Source organism: Anabrus simplex, chromosome 1 (genome assembly GCF_040414725.1).
Source record: "Anabrus simplex isolate iqAnaSimp1 chromosome 1, ASM4041472v1, whole genome shotgun sequence".
Taxonomy (NCBI): Eukaryota; Metazoa; Arthropoda; class Insecta; order Orthoptera; family Tettigoniidae; genus Anabrus; species Anabrus simplex.
Genome location: NC_090265.1, coordinates 343,382,953 through 343,402,147, shown reverse-complemented (window position 1 = coordinate 343,402,147; position 19,195 = coordinate 343,382,953). Strand labels below are relative to the sequence as shown.

The 19,195-nt window shown below is 39.5% G+C and overlaps 1 protein-coding gene across 1 annotated transcript in view; it reads left to right on the top strand.

The window, feature by feature from the left end:
- LOC136866073 (zinc finger protein ZFMSA12A) overlaps positions 1-18,731 on the top strand; it is a 99,812-nt gene extending 81,081 nt beyond the window's left edge. Inside the window, exons 5-6 of the mRNA XM_067142768.2 lie at positions 16,339-16,504; positions 18,376-18,731. Coding sequence (XP_066998869.2) covers positions 16,339-16,504; positions 18,376-18,731 — 522 coding nt within the window. The remainder of the gene's footprint in view (positions 1-16,338; positions 16,505-18,375) is intronic.
- Positions 18,732-19,195: the final 464 nt, after the last annotated feature.

Below are 19,195 nucleotides of genomic sequence, written 5' to 3'. Positions count from 1 at the left end.
CCAAGTTTGATGCCCGAGGACGCTAATCGTATAAGAGTGCAAGCTTAACTATACAGGCTTGGATTCGATCCCAGGATTAACCTAACCATTCTACTAGGCAAGACGGCTGCTATACATTACTTTTTTGGGCCTAACACTGGCGAGCTACCTCAGGGGCTCATAACTTGTTTTATCGACCTGACTTTTGGGAACTGGCGCTTCTAGGCAAGATGGCTTCTACACCGTTCTCATGGGACTAACTCTAGAGAGCTACTTCAGGGGCACACAACTGGCTACTTGTATGTATGTTCAGTCTTCAGCCCTAAAGCTGGTTGGATCCTCAATAGCTCCGCCGTCAGCTGTCATAGATGACCTAGGCATCACTGAAGAGGCGTACTAGGGAAATGAGGAGTGAGGTAGTTTCCCGTTGCTTTCCTCACTGAGCCAGAAGTTGCTCTTACATATCAGTCTGCCAAGCCCACTGAAATGCATGCACCAACCGACCCTATGAGCAACAATTTCACACCATTCATAGCAGGGACTGGCTGCAGAAGGAATGGCATTACTAGCATCGCTCATACCTCAGTCACTTTCATATTATCAAAGCCAAGTATAAGACAGAGACAGATCAATGAAAGTAACAAAATTACTCTAGCCCATACCAGAAGACATAGTGCACTGTAAATACTACGTCCTGCCAGCAAAGGCAATACTTGCTACTTAGGACATATTAATTTTATCGGCCTAACGTTTGGAAACTTATGCAAGTGTTACTACGCATTACCCTTATGAGGCTAAATTTGGAGAGCTATCTTAGTGGCTCACAACTTGTAACTTCGAGTTCGATTCCTTGGCTAACCCTAACCTTACAGGCACCTTTGGCCTTTCTTAGCTAACCTCGCAGACTCCTCGATTAACCTTAACCTAACAATCTCGAGCTCGACATCGGCTGAAGCAGTTTACTGGTTAGCGCTTTCTGAGCTTGAATCCACGGGTCAATTCTTGTAGGTTTCAGGTAATTATGTTACTTGAAGGAGCTCAAGTTCCGAGTACGACGCCCATGCTTACGGTGCAAGCTTAACTTTATAGGCTTGGATTCGTTCCCAGGCTTAACCTAACCGTTATAATAGAGCAGGTGGCGGCTATACATTGTACTTATGAGACAAGATACAGAGCTACCTCATGGACTCTGAGCTGACTTGGAATTCTGAATAAGATGGCGACTATACATCACTTTTATGGGACTAGGAAGGTGGTGTAAGGGCTAATACGTTTGCTTTATTCATATAAAACTAATTTTAGAGAGCCACCTCAGGGCCTCGGTACTGAGGTACTATTTCTGAACAAGATGGCAACTATGGATTGCTCTTAGCTGACTAGGTAGGTGAATTAAGGGCTGACGCAGAAACGCCTAAATGGTACTAAAGGGATAAAGAGCTAAAGGGCGTTAAAGTGCTTAAATGCAAAAGGGCACTATGCAACATTAAAAAGATAAAGAGTACTAAGCAACATTAAAAGGATAAAGGGCGCTAAAAGGCTAAAGGGCTCTAAAGGACTAAATGGCGGTAACGGGCTAAAGGGCCCTAAAGGGCACTAAGGGGGCAATAGGGCGATAAAAGGGCTAAAAGGCAATAAATACTAAAGAGCATTGATGGGCCAAAGGATACTAGAGGGCTAGGACACTAATAGGCTCATGAGCTTAAGAACACATATGGGACGAAGGGGGTAAAGGGATTATATAGGCTAAGATGCTAAAGGAGCACCTACAGGTTAACGGATACGTTTAGTCTAAAAGGGTAAAAGAACCCTTCTAGACACATAACAGCGATTCAGTTCTGACTACTTAAAACGATGTAAGTTCGATTGTCTGTTAGCAAGTTAGAAATATATCTCTGAGTATTAGGTTAAATTATGACGACTGATTGAAGGATATTTATAGTGTAATCCTTTTAATATAGTTGAGTATTAAATGTGCGATATTTAACGAGAATGAAAGTCAAAATCCGGAACGCGGGACTTCCTCCCTTGCAACTAGCATGTTAACAACATAATTGTACGCTAAAAGACTGTGTTGAATCCAAAGATTCTATCCCGAGCCAAAGGTATTACAAGTTAAAATCCCCCACCCTACTGGGAATTGAACCCGAGACTCATCAGTCCATCTACGGAAAATTTAATTTTACGCTAGAGACTACGCTGTTTTTATCTACAGACCTACGTTTCACACTAACTTCAGTATGTAGACTTGTGTCAGTCTCCAGTGTACACCACAATGAGGTCGTAATTTATACCTTTTGTAAAAATGGGATGTGAACTTCACGTTCTTATATAGTGAAGCACGGTAGTTGTGTTTATTTTTTGAAAGGTCTTGACAGTATATAATACTTGTCAACAAAATTGTACCTTATCAGGAGATGCAATAGTCTGGCCAGAATTTGCTGAGACACGAAATACAAAGTTTACATTTTTTGCCTTCAGCCAGTCGAGAAAATAGTTGAATAGAATGTAATAAAACTCGCAGTATAAAAGTTGGGATTACAGTGCTATCACTTGTGCTATTAATCATTTTATTCATGCTGAAATGGCAGTTTTGGGGTTCAAATCTCTATCTCATATGTCAAAGATTCAGAATTCGATTGTCCGACTCGTTGGCTGAACGGGCAGCGTACTGGCCTTCGGGTCAGAGGGTCCCGGTTTCGATTCCGGGCCGGGTCGGGGATTTTAACCTTCATTGGTTATTTCCAATGGCTCGGGGACTGGGTGTTTGTGCTGTCTCCAACATCCCTGCAACTCACACACTACACGTAACACTGTCCACCACCACAATAACACGCAGTTACCTACACATGGCAAATGGCGCCCACCCTCACCGGAGGGTCTACTTTACAAGGGCTGCACTCGGCTAGAAATAGCCACACGAAATAATAATAATAATAATAATAATAATAATAATAATAATAATAATAATAATAATATAAATATAAATATATTATATATAGTAATATATATAATTATACATAAAATATAATATATATTTATATTATATTTATATTATATTATATTATGATTATATTATATATTTATATTATATATAGTAACATATATATAATTATACATAAAATATATTATTATTATTATTATTATTATTATTATTATTATTATTATTATTATTATTATTATTATTATTATTATTATTATTATTATTATTATTATTAGAGTTCGATTCTTAATGGTATGGGGAAGAAAGCATTTATTTTTAATCCGAATGGGTAAAGTATAAAGTTTAACAGTGATTCTTTTCGGTCTACTTGAAAAAGATCTACATTTTAGTGCATAATTGCATGCATATTTTAATCGTCTTTAGTGCATGAAGATTCGCTCCCTATTGTACTTATCACTACATATCTTGGAAAGTTCAACAAGGACTACCCCAGTAACGTACGGTACCCACCGCCACACACACGAAAACCACCAGGATTCTCTGAGATAACCGTGGACGAAGAAACATATGTTGGACGTCATTGAGGAAGTTAAGGATGCAAAAACAGCCGTTACAGCTGGAAGGAGGCGAACGTCATCTCATAATCAGTATAATGTAAGTAATCTGTACGCTATCGTGGAAGTAGGAGAAGAGGGCGTCCGGATTGTTAAGATGAAATACCATAAGAAGCTATCGTGCATATTATACCACTTAAAGATTTATTACGACGATTTAGCTCATGGCTGCAATGACCAGATCGGCATAAGAATATCAGAAACTTCAACTAATCAACAGCTGTCTAACGTCACCATTTTATAGTTTTCATGTTATTACTTTCAAATCTAACGTACCTACGTGCGCTTGTCTATATAATAATAGTTTTATCTGCACATTGCTCAGAATTTGAAAAGAATGGCATTTCTGTATTGGTCGTGTACACAGTAACGAGGAAATGCACTTTTTAATTTTCTGTCCTTCTGTCTGTCTGTCTGTCTGTCTGTCTGTCTGTCTGTCTGTCTGTCTGTCTGTCTGTCTGTCTGTCTGTCTGTCTGTCTGTCTGTATGTATGTATGGTATGTAGGCCTATGTACGTGCATCACGAGAAAATGGCTGAAGAGAACTGCATGAAAATTGGTATGTAAAGTCGGGGAATGAGGCACTACAATCTAGGCTATAATTATTTTATTCACGCTGAGCAAAATGGTAGTTTACGGGAAGGTCCAACATTTAATTCTCAAATATCTATGTTATTAGTGCTTCTATCGATAAATACTGCATAACTAAAGTTATAGACAATTAAATTTCCGATCATTCATGTCTTATACATTTTTTAAGTACCGGCTATGATAACAGATATTCATGAATTTCGATTTGTGTTGCCAAGTCCATATCAACGCCTAATCGCGAGAAAATAGGAGAACAGAATATAATGAAAATATGTATTTAAAGTGAGGGGATAAGGCGCTACAGTCTAAGCTATAAATAATTTTATTCACGCTGGATGAAATGGTAGTTTAGGGCAAGGCGCCTAAAATTTAATTTTTAAATAACCATGTAATTGTTCCTATCGAAAAGTACTACGTAATAAAAGTTATAGACAGTACAATTTCCGATCATTTATATCTTACACAGTTTTACCATACGTTGTGATAATAGAATTCATGAATTTAGACTTTTTCTGCTTAGTCTATATCAACGACGAGTATTGTTGACATGGAAATATGCAATTATGTTAACTGGCGTTGGTTTTGTCTTGACTGCCTTAAGATGTAAAACTGCGTGGTCACCGTTCCATAAATAACGACAAGGAAAATTGTGAGGATGATTATAAGAAGTGAGAAAAACCGTAAGAGAACAATCGCTTGAAGAATAAAGCAAGAGGGAGTCGTGAGCGAAGGAAAGACTCTCTTTACATTAAATGTCCTAATATCACAAAATCGGAAGAAAACTAAATGCGATTGACTTCATTATCGAGAACTCATAAAACCGATCAACAATAACATTACGTTGACCATTGTTGTGATGTAATTTGCTTGTTTGCTGCCACTCATCCGACAGATGAGATTAGTGCTGCGTCCCGAGTACTCTCAAATCAGTCACCACTGATCTGCATTTAGGGCAGTCGCCCAGATGGCAGATTCGCTATCTGTTGTTTTAGTAAAACAGCATGGCTGAATATCGGCTGAAAGAGGCGGGGAGTTAGATAACTTTGTACATGCTATGTGACTGTCCCGTTAAGGATGGGCATTGCAGCTAGTTTTTGTATAAATTAATCTGAATATTGCACTGAAACATCTTCAATAATACATTTGACCACAGACCGAGCAATCAACAGGACGTAACTGTGTTATTCTGATGAAGCCAACTTTTTGGGAGACTGACGCTCAAAGGGTTTTAATGCAAGAATTAAACAGTTTATTTCTGTGCTGAAAGTTTTGTTATCTGCAGGTTATGAATACCTATTAATTGATTTGTTTTATATTCATGCACTTTTATTGTCATTACTTATTTGATTTTTCAGTTATTCGCCACATAGTCAAAATAAATACAACTCTAGCTTCAGATTCTCTCTAGACCAATTCTGGAGCTCTCGTTATGTAGTACAGATAAATGATTAGTTGTTCATAGATCCTGCGGTCATGGTCGCCGTAATAAAATTATTTATGCTCTTAAGCAAAATCTACGATTCGAAAATCTGTAATTGAAATTTTTGTGTCCTAATGCAAAGTTTGCCAGAAAAATTTATCATTCCAGAAAGAGTATTCGCTACCTAGCATATTGAAAGGTTTTAATGAACGAGGACACAGAGGCCTGGCTGCTGCTGCTGCTGATGGTGGCTTTAACTGGCTTCTTACTTATCAATATAATACTGCTAAATGCTTGCATTTAAGGCCACTGCAACCGAAACGAGCATGAGGAATTCCTTTAGAACTTACGAAAATATATTTTAATTTGGTGCTTCTCACATTTTACAGAGTGATAGTGGCTGAGAGTTCACTGGTGTTATTAAATAATTAACTGATATGTGGCCACACTGCAAAATTGTTCACGCAATACCTCGTCATCCCGGAGCACGAGGGGGCATTGAAAGGAACAACCAAGGCATTGAAAACATGTGCTTCGTTGTTAGATAGAAGACAACGATTTTCTACAAAACGGACGATCGGTTGTTAGGCTACTTCATCCAATGGCAAAACAAAAATCACTGAATCATGGGAAGATCTTCTTGAGATGTGAATTTAAAGTTGAACTTCATGGTACTTGACTACCAGAAGCTGCTATTATGTCAATTACTACAAAGCAACGGGAAATTTCCTCATTCCTCGTTTCCCTAGTATGCCTCTCAAGTGACGCCGTGATCATCTATGCTAGCTGATTATGGAGCTGTTGAGGATCACACCATCCTTCGGGATGAGTACCGGTACACAACGTAGGCCTATATACTACTAAGGAAGAGTTGGACAAGTTCATCAACCCTAGCAGCGGTGGTGGCGGCAAGATCACTCCACAAATTGATGGACCTAGCACATCCCACTGTCTGCGCCAACCTACTGCTGAAGACAAGACACATCGAAACAACTCAACTGTTACGTGTGTCAAAAAGAAACAGCAGGTGCCCACACTTGCAGTATATGGTGTGAAACTACAAATCTCATAAGCCCGAGATATGTATACTATGTTTATTACAGAATTAATCTAATTCATATGTTAAAACGTAGAAACTGGAAGGTTTTCCGTACTGGATATTGTTTGGGGATTCGAAGCTATTCACGGATGGCAAATATTTTAATACTGGGAAGTTGCTTAACACTGGTTATACCCAAGGTGAGTCTGCATTATCCATGAACTCAGCGCACGACTCAAGGCGTGGTGACTTTGCGGGACGAATGCATGGAGGCTTTCCTTAGTGAAGTAACGTGTAAGCGCGGGAGATCTCTCTGTTTCTCTCTCTCTCTCTCTGGTTTGGACAGCCCTTACCCACGCTGGGTATATTTGGATCGGTCATGACTAGTTGAAGGGGATCAGATTGCCTACTTGAGCAGGTGTTAACGCGGGAAACGAGGTCAGTATTACTGGTCTGACTTAGTAATATAAGGGTGTAACAATAAGGTGTGGACAGACTTTTCAGAACACATTCCTCACACGTAGAAGAACTATGTTAGACTATATGGATACGGGTCTCTTTGGTGCTATTCGACAGGGGTAGGCTATGTACCGGGATCGAGTTTCACCCTCTCCCTTCCTACTATTATATATCACGTCATTCATCTCATCTCATTTATTCCTCTGATGGGGTTGAGGTTAGGAAGTGCATCCAGTCATGAAAACTCGCTACGAAGTTTTATCTCACTTCAAACCCCATCTCGTATAGGAACGGGGCAAAGGTTGTACATATATATATATACATATGAACACAGGTCCGGAAACGCTTTCCTAACGACAGCTCTATGTGGAGGAATGTGTTTCACTATTGCGTGTTTCAGTGGTGGTTTGTAATGTAATGTGTTATGATTCCGAAATCCGTAATTGAAAATTGTGTGTCCTTATGCAAAGTTTCACAGAATACCCTGTGTCGGAGGTACAATTCCTAAAACTTCTGTATGTTTACACAAATCATGTAAGTGTGTCGCCTTTATATTGTACCCCATTGTTTGAAGGATCACTACAAATTGTAGAGTCTTGTTTTCTCATGTCTATTTAGCTTTGTTATAATATGTTCAGCTGTTAAGGGGAAAATTTCCAGTCTTTTCTTTATTTGTATAGGGTTTATTAGATTTTTATATGTGCTGATCAAACATTTATGGGCGGAAATGAAGCGTTTTTGGATCCACGCCTATAGAACATATTTTCTTCTTCTACGTGTGAGGAATGTGCCCTGAAAGTTTGGCTGTATATTACTATTACACCCTGTACACTCAAGAACGTTAGCATCTCTTGGCCAGAAATATTCATTTCAGGCAAGAAATCAGTACATCCCTCAGAACCGCCCAGTATCTGCTTACACATTCTCTCCCATTGGTCACATCCATTAGACAAGTAACACATGCACACATCTGAAGAGTGAAGGGGAGATGGAGAGAGTGAAGTACGGGATATCTAGCTTGAACGAAACACGCGAAGGGGAAGGTACTTGCTCCCCGCCTGCCCCCACGTCTCCGTGGATTGACAACGATGAGAGAGGGGAATGAGGGGAGTCCTTGAAGACAACAGACGCACTGTTATGTCAACTCATTGAGTGTCAAAGTCTCCAGTTTCTTTGTAATTCTTGAGTGCGAAGGCTGGCTGAAATGATAGCGGTCTCGGCCATGAATTTATTCTCATCGCACTCAACCACATTAAAAAAGAATGACCCATATTTTCGTCAATATTGACCCTATTACATTAAAAAACTACTTTAATACTCATGCAGACACTGCCGAAAGAAGAATTAATATACTTAGTACTAAAATATACACGGATGTCAAATTGAACGCAAGAAATTAAGATGAAAGAAGGTAACTGTTTCATATAAAGATTTAGGGCCCACCCTTTTACTGAAATAGTATACCATTCGTTTTCCTTAATATAATTATGGGAAATGGGATATAAATTAAATGGGATAATACGACACATACAAATACAAGACATAAACAGTGCTTACATTTAAAAGACGTGTAAATTAAGAATATTATTCACAATACAAAAAATAATGGTAGGTACTAATAAAAATAAGATATTCTCATAATATCACAGTAAAATGTCTTAAAAGAAACAAAGGAGTGCATTTTGTAAGAAAAATGAAAATAAATAAAATGAACGCCTCCTGCACACGAAAATAATTGTATTTGTATAATCTGAAACAGTGCACTAGTTTTCCATAAAATAATAATTTTCTAGCAATTCAAATGATTGGTGGAAACTAATTAGGGAAAAGCGAAAAGAATAGTTCTTCATTACTTTGTTAATCGCAAGGTTGTTTGGAAAACCGTTCTTATGAAGTTACTGTCAGCGCTGATCAAACAGTTAAATGCCACACGTATTGGGACGGGATTACATCGTGCACATTTTTTCACAAGTAAATTACAGTCAATTAATTGTTTTTCTTGATTAGGAGAAGCCACTATAGCCCGAATATATAACCATTGAAACATGTTAATCAGTTCCCGAGAAAATGGTGTTGAGAGTGACCTCTGAGTGCGTAACAGTACAGGCCACACCCCCTGGACGACGAATACGTATGACGTTGCCTTGGTTATTTCTCCTTCATCTTCAGGTTAGGCCAAAATCTTCGCCCAGACGGTACCCGTTTCCTTTTCCACCCGGAATTCTTGTGATCGCGATTGTACATGGTATATGGCCTCCGAAGAGGTCTGCTGCAGGTCTTTCTTGACTTGCGCGTGTGAGAATGGGGCCCTGCCTATGATGAATTCTAATACCCAAGACGGCATATACAGCCAGCCCCCGAGCCATCAGAATGAGTACATGAACCATTTAGCCATGAAGCCGGACGTCTGACTTTCTCGTGGTGGGTCTTACCTCACCGGTTATTCGTGGTCTTACAGCGAAATCTTGCTCGTCTTGCTACTGGTGCATTGGCGGGTTACCTGTTTGTTGCCAATATTAAAATATTTTAAAGTGTTTATGAGCTTATACTTGCTGTTAGAAACTCGGATTATGCAGACGAGTTTTGTGTCGTGGTGCATAAGTATGCATGTATGTATGCAAGTAAGCAGTATTGTACAAGTGTTAAAATCAGTGAGTGGCTATAAGTAGCCAGGGGTCAGGGTTACTGAAGGTTAGAACCCCCTCCCTCTGGAATTTTTCAAAAAGATCTTAGGATCAGGATACCGTGTGTCGATAGTATAAATCCTGAAACTTGTGTATGTTTACATAAATCATTGACGTATTGTACTTGTCCAAGGCTTCAGTACATAAACAAGTTACCGTGGTTCATAAATATGACGTTAGAATGGAGCAACGTCGGTGAGCCTCGAACTCAGCCCGGTCGTCGAAGCCTCACCCTCCCCTACTAGAATGATTCGCTAGCTAAGTCGGTATCGCATTTTTGGGTCAGTAGACCGTCCGATGGGGCGGTAGTTTCTTTAATAATACTCTCTATAGTAGGGGAATGTTAATTATGAGAGGAACACTATTTCATTACTAATGAGAAGAGAAACTATATCTTGTATAACAATTTTTACTATACTAGTGAAACACACCTTATTTACATGGATATGCCATACAGCACTGTACATGTGATATTGAAGGTTATCTTGGCGTTAATGTTCGGTAGTCTTTCTCTACACTTCATCATACGTTCAATTATTCAAACTTAAGAGGTGTTCCCTCTTGAACTATTTACACTATCTCAGACTTAGAGAGGCGTTTTCTCTCTAATTATTTCACTTTACACTTACACTGATCACTTTATGCACAAATCAATTCAGAATGGACATACCCTGCTGTAATCCTGTTTATTTGCCGAGAATTAATATACTCAAACTATATCAGATTGTGATATAGGCCTACGAACACTTATGAACTGAAATATACGAAGGTTACCTAAGTGTACACTCCCAAACATTTGAAAGTCGTACCACAACATTTCCTTAACTTAATCATTGCTTAATAGGTCATGTAATAAACACGCTCATTTCATTAGGATTTTTATCAATAGACATAACAGGACACTATTTACACAACGTTGCTACCTAGGGACAAACATAAGCGACTTCAATACCAGACATCATAAACAGAGTATCATAGCACTACCTGTAAGAGATTGACAGGAACAAATGCACTTCAAACATACACAATGAGTCACAGATGGCCTATATCCTGTCGCTGGTGACAGTAAGCTTTCACTGTATCCTGGAATGAACCCAGGATCTTCGGAGACGGGGTATATCTAACCTGGAATTCCCTACACGCTGTGAATAATTAAGGAAAATAAATTGGAGGGATCCTTCTTTTAATGCATATTGGAATCTGTGCGACGTTGGCAATATTTAAATTGATGCACGTTATCGTTGTGTCGAGAGGAAAGAAACCGGCTACTTGTATTCTATTCCCTTTTCTGAAGAAAACACTTTTACCTCCCCTCCTGAATGGGGGTCATAAATTATCAAGCTGTAAACTGCTCGTGACACACTTCCAGCTAGCGGGCCACCAGGCCTTCTCAGACAATTGCTTCACGGTAAAATAATCTCATCCTTTCACTGCCGGCCACAATACCAGCACATCACACATCGGCTCTATGTCCGGCCATAATCAACATATTCATAACGTGATATCCACTTCGCGTACATTACTACCAGATTCCAAGGGAACTTCACCTTTTTATCTCATAGTATATATCAGGGCTACAGCCTGTTCAACCATCTCGTTTCTCCTCTCGATACCTCGAATAACATGCTATTTATTGATGAACTCCTGCCACACGGGCCCAATTACCTTACGCATTCACGAGCTAATAATACGACGAGATATATACCCCAATCTCATGTCTCCATCCGTTGTTCCATCAGTCTTAATTTCTAGTAAGGAGGATTTCCTAAGAGCTTGTGAAGTACAAAAAAAATCAATTACTGAGATATCTTTGATGAGCCATATTTGCTATAGAAAGATGATAACTGGAGTCGTTTTTACAGAATATTAAGCCCTCTTTACTTGACAGTACTTCACATTTAATTGATCTAAGGTCCTTAAATTCAAGTCATGCATTATCGTAACCTTATAAAAGGATGGAAGTAAAATATGGTCGTCCCAAAACCATGATGAAAGTATTCTATAAAAGACCCAAAATAAAAATTAAATTATTATTATTATTATTATTATTATTATTATTATTATTATTATTATTATTATTATTATTATTATCCCTCTGAAATGGCATACTAGCGATCTACGTTACGTCAACATGCAAATTTACATATTTACAATGGGTAACGACCTTCAAAGATATAAATACTTGGAAATGTACTCAGCCTTCATGATGCCACGTTCACAGCGTTACAGGAGGGCACATCCATAAATTACTTGGAATTCATGACGTCTTCAGCGGCTTTAAGTTCATTGGTGACCAACTGGCAGGTCACGAACATGATGGCTGGACCTCGTTCGACGTTCCAGATGGTCTCCGCTACTCAGGCAAAATTTCGGCAGACAGCTAGATGTCTCGTTCTCTCTGGTACACAGGCAAATTCTGGCATACAGCTGGATATCCCGTCCACTCCGACGCTCTTGTAGACTCCTTATGTAAATGAGAGGAAATTATCTCATGTGAGTGGGTTACTTTCTTACACATCACAATTTAAATACATGGTTTTATGTGTTGATGAAACGTGTATGCATAGATAATGTTACAATAGAATATAACTAGTTGATTTCAAATCAGTGTGGAGAGTCTGGTTCCTTAGATAAAAATTGTCAGCGTAGTGGCCTTCTGTTAGAATCCTGAGCGGGTCGGGAATTTTAACTCGATCTGGTTAATTCCTTTATATCGGGGACTGGGTGTTTGTGTTCCTCCTCATACACATCTTCATTTACATACACCCAGGTACGCAGCCAGGGGTTGGGGTTACTGAAGGTTAGAACCCCCTGAAATTTTTCGAAAAGGAAATAAACAGAAAGTGACAATAAACAATAAACAAAACAAACATTCAGAGACATAATATTGTGAAACCAACAGATCTGTGAATCTATTTTCTAAGAAACCTCGAACATTGGATTTAGATTGTAAATTAAACATACAATTCGCTATAAAACTGTTGATCTTGATCGTATTGTTTTTGTTCTGTATTTTAATGTAACAATTAACTTGTATCAGTGTCCTTATAATGACAAAACATGCATCCGCGCATCACACACGCACCTTCATTATGGTCCATCAGCATTTTGTAACTATAACTCTTCCCCATCGGCCGATCCTGGCTACGCATTATATTACAAGCCACCTCTGAAACACACTAGAGTGAACACATCCCTCCACATAGGCTTGGCGTTAGGGAAGGCATCTGGCCGTAAACATACACATAAATAACCGACCCGAGGTAACTTGAAAAAAGGCCAAGAGGACGAAGAAGAATTTATAGTCAGTTCCCAACTCTTTAGGCGTTTTCAGTGGCTTAGGTAAGGCCCGAATCAGATGTACCAGAACAGAACACAGCCTCATATACATGCCCTTGGAGAAGAGTATATTATCATGCTTTATTAACATTAAAACTCAAGGAATCCATTAGTATGAACTCTGGCACTCAAATTTACAGACATTTTTAATTATTATTTTATTTATTCTCATGTCAAGATGAGTGTAAAAGTAAGTAAAATTACAATGTAACCAACTTATTCATGTTATCCGTGGCGAGCCCACCACAGCTCAAACAGAACGACACAGCTATTAAGTGTTGTGCTCAATTTGTAACAATCAAAAGACAATTATATTCGAAAATTTTCAGGCCCATAGGGGCGTAATGCGAACAACAGGAAAAAAAAGATCAGTGCAAGCAACAAAAATCTCCAACCGTTAGACGTTGGCAGTTATGTAATTTTTAAATCTGCTGGAAGTTGATCGCGGACCTATGGACACTAAGAATACAGGATAGATCACAGATTTTAGAAATAGAGATTATGGAACAGGTACTTCTTCACAAATCATTAAAAACAGATTTCTTCCCAACACAATACCGTACCGAGCGAATTGGCTATGCGGTTCAAGTCAGGTAGCTGTGACCTCGAATTCGGTAGATAGCGGGTTCGAAACCCACTATCGGCAGCCTTGAAGATGATTTCCTGTGTTTTACCATTTTCACAACAGACAAATGCCGGGGCTGTGTCTTAATTAAGCCCACGGTCGCTTCCTCCCCAGCCCTAGCCCTTTCGTATCCCATTGTCGCCAAACACATATAGTATTCCGCAACGCCAATCTCAGACCCTGTATTAGGCATATCAATTTCATAACGAGAAGCGGTATCTAAATAGTCCCCATTCCACGGACAAGATTTCTACAAATGTTGCTGTAAACCTGCCAAAAGCCAATGTAGAACAAACAGATGTGCTTATTTCAGATGTACAATACAGTGCATTTCAAGAATGCCATTTCAGTTTAACGTGTATTCGTAAGTACAGTAGGTTTAGGCTATCGGAAAATAAGCACAATACAATAATAGTGTGGTTTGGTTATGTTCGCTCGGATAAAAATATGTTTTTGTCATTCATGATACTTTTCACTTTATAATAATTATTATCTGTGTTTTTATTTTACATGGAGGCTATATTTTAAAGAGTTGTATTATTCTCATTTCAAAATGTTCTTCATATCATTATACGAGTAATAGAATAAAAATGGGCTGTCCTTGATCACATTATGAATTTAAACAGGTTTGTGATTGAATAATTGATTGGCATTGCTTGTAAGAATTTTTTAGTAGTTCAATTTCTTTTATTGTATTTTCCTTGTATTACAGTATTTTTTGTTTGTTTTTTGTATCTGTGTTAACTGTGTCACTGTGGTGTATTTTATATTAATTGTACTTGTACTTATCGTTTCTTTTGCTGTTCATATCGTGCTTTCAGTAGCCTATATATTTGGCAGTGATACAAAAGACCGAATTAATTCATTAAACAGATAAATTAATTACCGTACTTAAATAATGAAGAGTGCAAGTGTGCTGTTGTCTTTATTTAATTTCAGTTTTTTTTTAAATATACAAGTCATGTTGTTCTCAGTGATTTGACAAAAAATAATAGGCTTATTGTGTTGTTGGCCGTCCTTTACAGTGCAGGGCGTCTCAGAATGAATATCGGAGTTTTAAGGTTCTGCAGCACTTATTACATTGGATTTACAAATATAATTAATACATCAAACGAAAGATCAACTCAAACAGTTTGTTCTACAAGTGTTCGTTCCTGTGCGTATGCACTGGTTCCTCTGTCTTCCATTAGAAAGCGCTTTCGTACCTGTGCGCATGCACTGGTTCCTGTGTCTGGTAGCTAGTAGCGCTGGTAGCAAAGATGGCGACTGGGAAACAGAAAGCGTTTTGTGTTTTACAGTTTGCAAGGACTGAATCTGTACTTACAGTGTAACGTGCGTTCTGAATTAAGTTCCATTGTAATCCTCCAAGTGATAATAACATCCGTAGATGGTATCATAAGTTTGAAGACACCGGCTTTCTTCAAAAGAAAAAGTACCGGACGACCAACAAAGGAAGCACGTGTTGAACGAGTGAGAGAGTCCTTCACGCGTAGCCCAAAGAAATCAGTTCGGAGGGCTAGTCGTTAATTAGTAGTTCCGGTGACATCAGTGTGGAGAGTTTTAGGGAGGCGCTTAAAACTACGTCCTTATCGTTTACAGTTGGTATAGGCTCTAAGGCATACAGACTACTGTTTACGTGCCAACTTTGCAAAGGATATGTTGCTGCATGACGATGAAGATTTTCTGGATCGTGTCGTGTCCAGTGATGAATCGACATTTCACCTAAGTGTACATGTGAACACTCAATGTGCGCATCTGGGGGTTAGCAAATCCCCAAGACATGGTACAGTTGCAACGTGACTCCCCTAAATTGAATGGTTTTGTGTCATATCCCGGCGGAAAGTTTATGGGCGTTTCTTTTACGCTGAAGCAACTGTAACGGGTGTTTTTTTTATCTTGATGTGCTTGAACAATGGCTCTTTCCTCAATTACAAGAAGCGGAACCAGAGAACTTTAATTGGCAGCAAGATGGTGCGCCACCTCATTGGCATAACTCAGTATGCGATTGATTAAACGACGTTGTATTCGACCACTGGATTGGCCACAAGGGGCCGGATGACAGAGATTGTTCCACATGGCCTCCGCGTTCACCTGATCTGACGCAAAGAGATGTTTACCTTTGGGGATTCGTCAAGGATCGTGTGTTTGTACGCCCGCTGCCAGCTGACCTAACCTATTTAAGAAACAGGATTGAAGCACCTGTTGCAACAATTACTCCAGACACACTGAGCAAGGTGGGGGACGAACTCGGCTATTGACTCGATATGTATCGTGTGAGAAATGGTGCTCACATTGAACACTTGTAGGACAAACTGTTTGAGTTTCTCTGTCACTTCGTGTATTATTTACAAATTTAAGTTCAATGTAATAAACACTACAGAGACTTAAAACTCCGATATTCATTTTGAAACACCCTGTACTGCGGTTTGCAAATAGACTGAAAAGCGCCAGTGATACTATAAAAAGGCTTACATTTTCCAGCCCGTTTGAGTAACCAACGTTTTATTCCACACAAAGGCAGTGTATTGTAAGATGGCTAGACTTCTTTTTATTTGAAAAGAAGCTGATTTTACACGTATCCGCAGAAATGCATATCGTTCATATGATTTTTATTAATCGAAAATTCGAATCAATTGTGTTGGTTATAGGAGAAGCCGCACAAGTGTGGTCAATGCTCGAAGTCATTCCCTACACCTGGTGACCTCAAGGCGCATGCATACACGCACACGGGATCGTGGCCATTTCGCTGTGGTGTGTGCAGCCGGGGGTTCAGTAAACAGACAAATCTGAGGAATCATCTCTTTCTTCACACGGGTAAGTTCCAGTAGCGAGGATAAGCTAAAACTTTATTCTACTGTATTGTTTCAATACCATTCAATCGTTTCATCTCTAAACCCTTACCCAATAACAAAATACACTACAGCCAAACAGGTTATAGGGCAAATCCTAACATGAACTTACAAGGGAACGGTTTAGGTTGGATCAGAGTGATTGCAATGATGCTTGATAGAATGATCAACTAAGACATCATAATAGACAAAGACACCTCAGCACAGGCCATGAAGGCCCTTGGAGGAGTGGAAGGTAAAGGCTTCCACCATTGTTAACCGCGGCACGTGATGGGGTAGAGTGGTTAGCGCTCTACGTCCGGCCGCCTTTGCCACCAGGAATGAACCTGGTACTCATTTTTGGTGTAGGCTGAGTGAACCTCAGGGCCATATGCACCTCCGGAAGTGGAAATCTCGTTTCTTAAATTTTACGACTTCCTGGCGGAGATTCGAACCCACGTCCTTCCGGGCGAACCGAGCACGCCTTTACCGCCTCGGCCAGGCAGATAAAACAATAGGGTCTAGTAATTTGTTAATGCATCGTTTGTTCTAATAAATTATTATATCAATACTGTACTGCACATGCTTATATGGGGTGGAAGCTAACTGATGTACAATATTAACACAAATAATAGGTCTCGGGTGGAGGATCACAATGTCGCAAGTTTCAGGTCTGCAGTTTGCACTGTTCTCGAGGAACGTCGTGATAAGGGAACTGCAAGAATTATTGCAATACAGCGGCTGTCGGTAGCTACTGATGAGGCTGACGGGGTACATGTGCAAGTGTTTAAAATGGTTTCGGCGTGCTGTTGTATCTTCAAGGTCGAGCATTCGCTGTCAAAAACACACACACGAAAAATAAACCTCTTTCACGAGGAACAACTAGCACTAGTGCATTCACCGAGTTTTGTGACAGTATAGGGCGTAACTTCACGCTTTAAACTTAACAAACGTAACGAATGTTCGGTAACTATTCAACAATACGGCTTTAAGCTTAGCTTGACCTATTCCTACCCCTTATTTGTAACCTGAAGGTGAAAATGCAAACCACGGAACACTATCTTCAAGACGGTGGAAGTGGGATTCAAACCACTCACCATCCGATTGCAGCAAACTCGCCGGAATAGCGTGTCGCTGACAACTGCGCCATGCTGCTTGAGTTGACCAGCCCGCTAATAAATAACACCATAATGAGAACACAACTGTCGGACTGCATACCCGCATGGCTAGCGTACTAGCCTACCGTCTTTGAGGTCCCGGGTTCGATTCCCGTCCGGGCCAGGGATTATTAAATTAACAAGTACTCGGGGACTGGGTATTTCTATCGTCTTCAACACTTGTATGCAGTACACAACAAGATACGACACTAACAATTACCCCCACCATACTTAGCATTTCTCCTCAAATGTTTGGCGTCAAGAAGGGCACCCCGAAGTAAAACTTGGCCAAATCTACAGCCCCTTTCCCCGCAGGAAAAACGACATAATATGGGGTGTATTAGAAATACTCATTGCTACTTTACAACAACTGGTATACCCATCGTTAGGATAACTCTTTACTTAGCAACTAAGCTTTGCCCATTGTTCTCAAACGGGACGTGGCTACAGGAACGCATTTCATTATCCATATTTCAATAGACTTAACTTTAAACATACACTTTTTATAATTTCAGTAACTGGAGGAAAGTGATCCATTGCCCTCTTCTGATATTGTTATACATGCAATCAGCAGAAAGGAACAAAATTAGACACAGGACTTAATGTCGTAAGGCATATGCCACATCGACTAAGATGTAATTTCATTTGTTTTGAGGAATATACCGAGTATTATAGCTGTTGTTGTTGATACTTGTTCCAGGTGATCGTCCTCACCCTTGTCAACTCTGCGGCAAGAAGTTCGCTCTGGCTTGTAATCTGCGAGCCCACATAAAGACGCATCATCGCGATTCTGACAAGGTAGCGACTCCCAGCACAGCGGCTAGATTGAACCCACCGAATATTCTGGACGAGTTCTGGACTCGGAGTAGTTCTTGTGCCAATAGTCTCCAATTTTCTGTGTTTCCTGGAGGATTCAATGTAGGCAATATGCACTGCTTGATAGATTTACAAGCCCTATTAATCATGCAGGCTGCAAATATGACAGCCATACATAGCCAAGAAAGTAATTCGAAATTGAAGTCAACTCCATTCAGCCCCATAAAAGAATTCGTCTAAGTTTAATGAAGGCATTTATTGTTTATTCATACCAGATAGGCTCTTATTCTGTGAAAATGTATTATATGTCGTTGTCAATAAATATATATCAGCGTGTATTTCACTCTTAACTGTGATTTTCTTTAATTCTGTTCCGTATAGCTTCAGATAAAACCATACGCGACCAACACTGCTCTGTATCCCAGAGAGCTTGAGATATAATGAAGTAAGGGAGACTGACGAAGAAGGACAGAGGTTTGATTGCCGCTGAAATACTCACCCCTTCATGTCAGAAAAATAGTTTAATCTGAATACAGTTGGTACAGTGTGCAACTAACGTGCACAAAACATATTTTTCACCTTTATTAATAATGACCATGTGATAATATATACCAATACGTGCTTATGAAGAAATACGTTACAGTAATTACGAAACTGCAGAAGACTAAGACGCTAATTATGGGCTTGTTAGTTTGTTGTGCTCA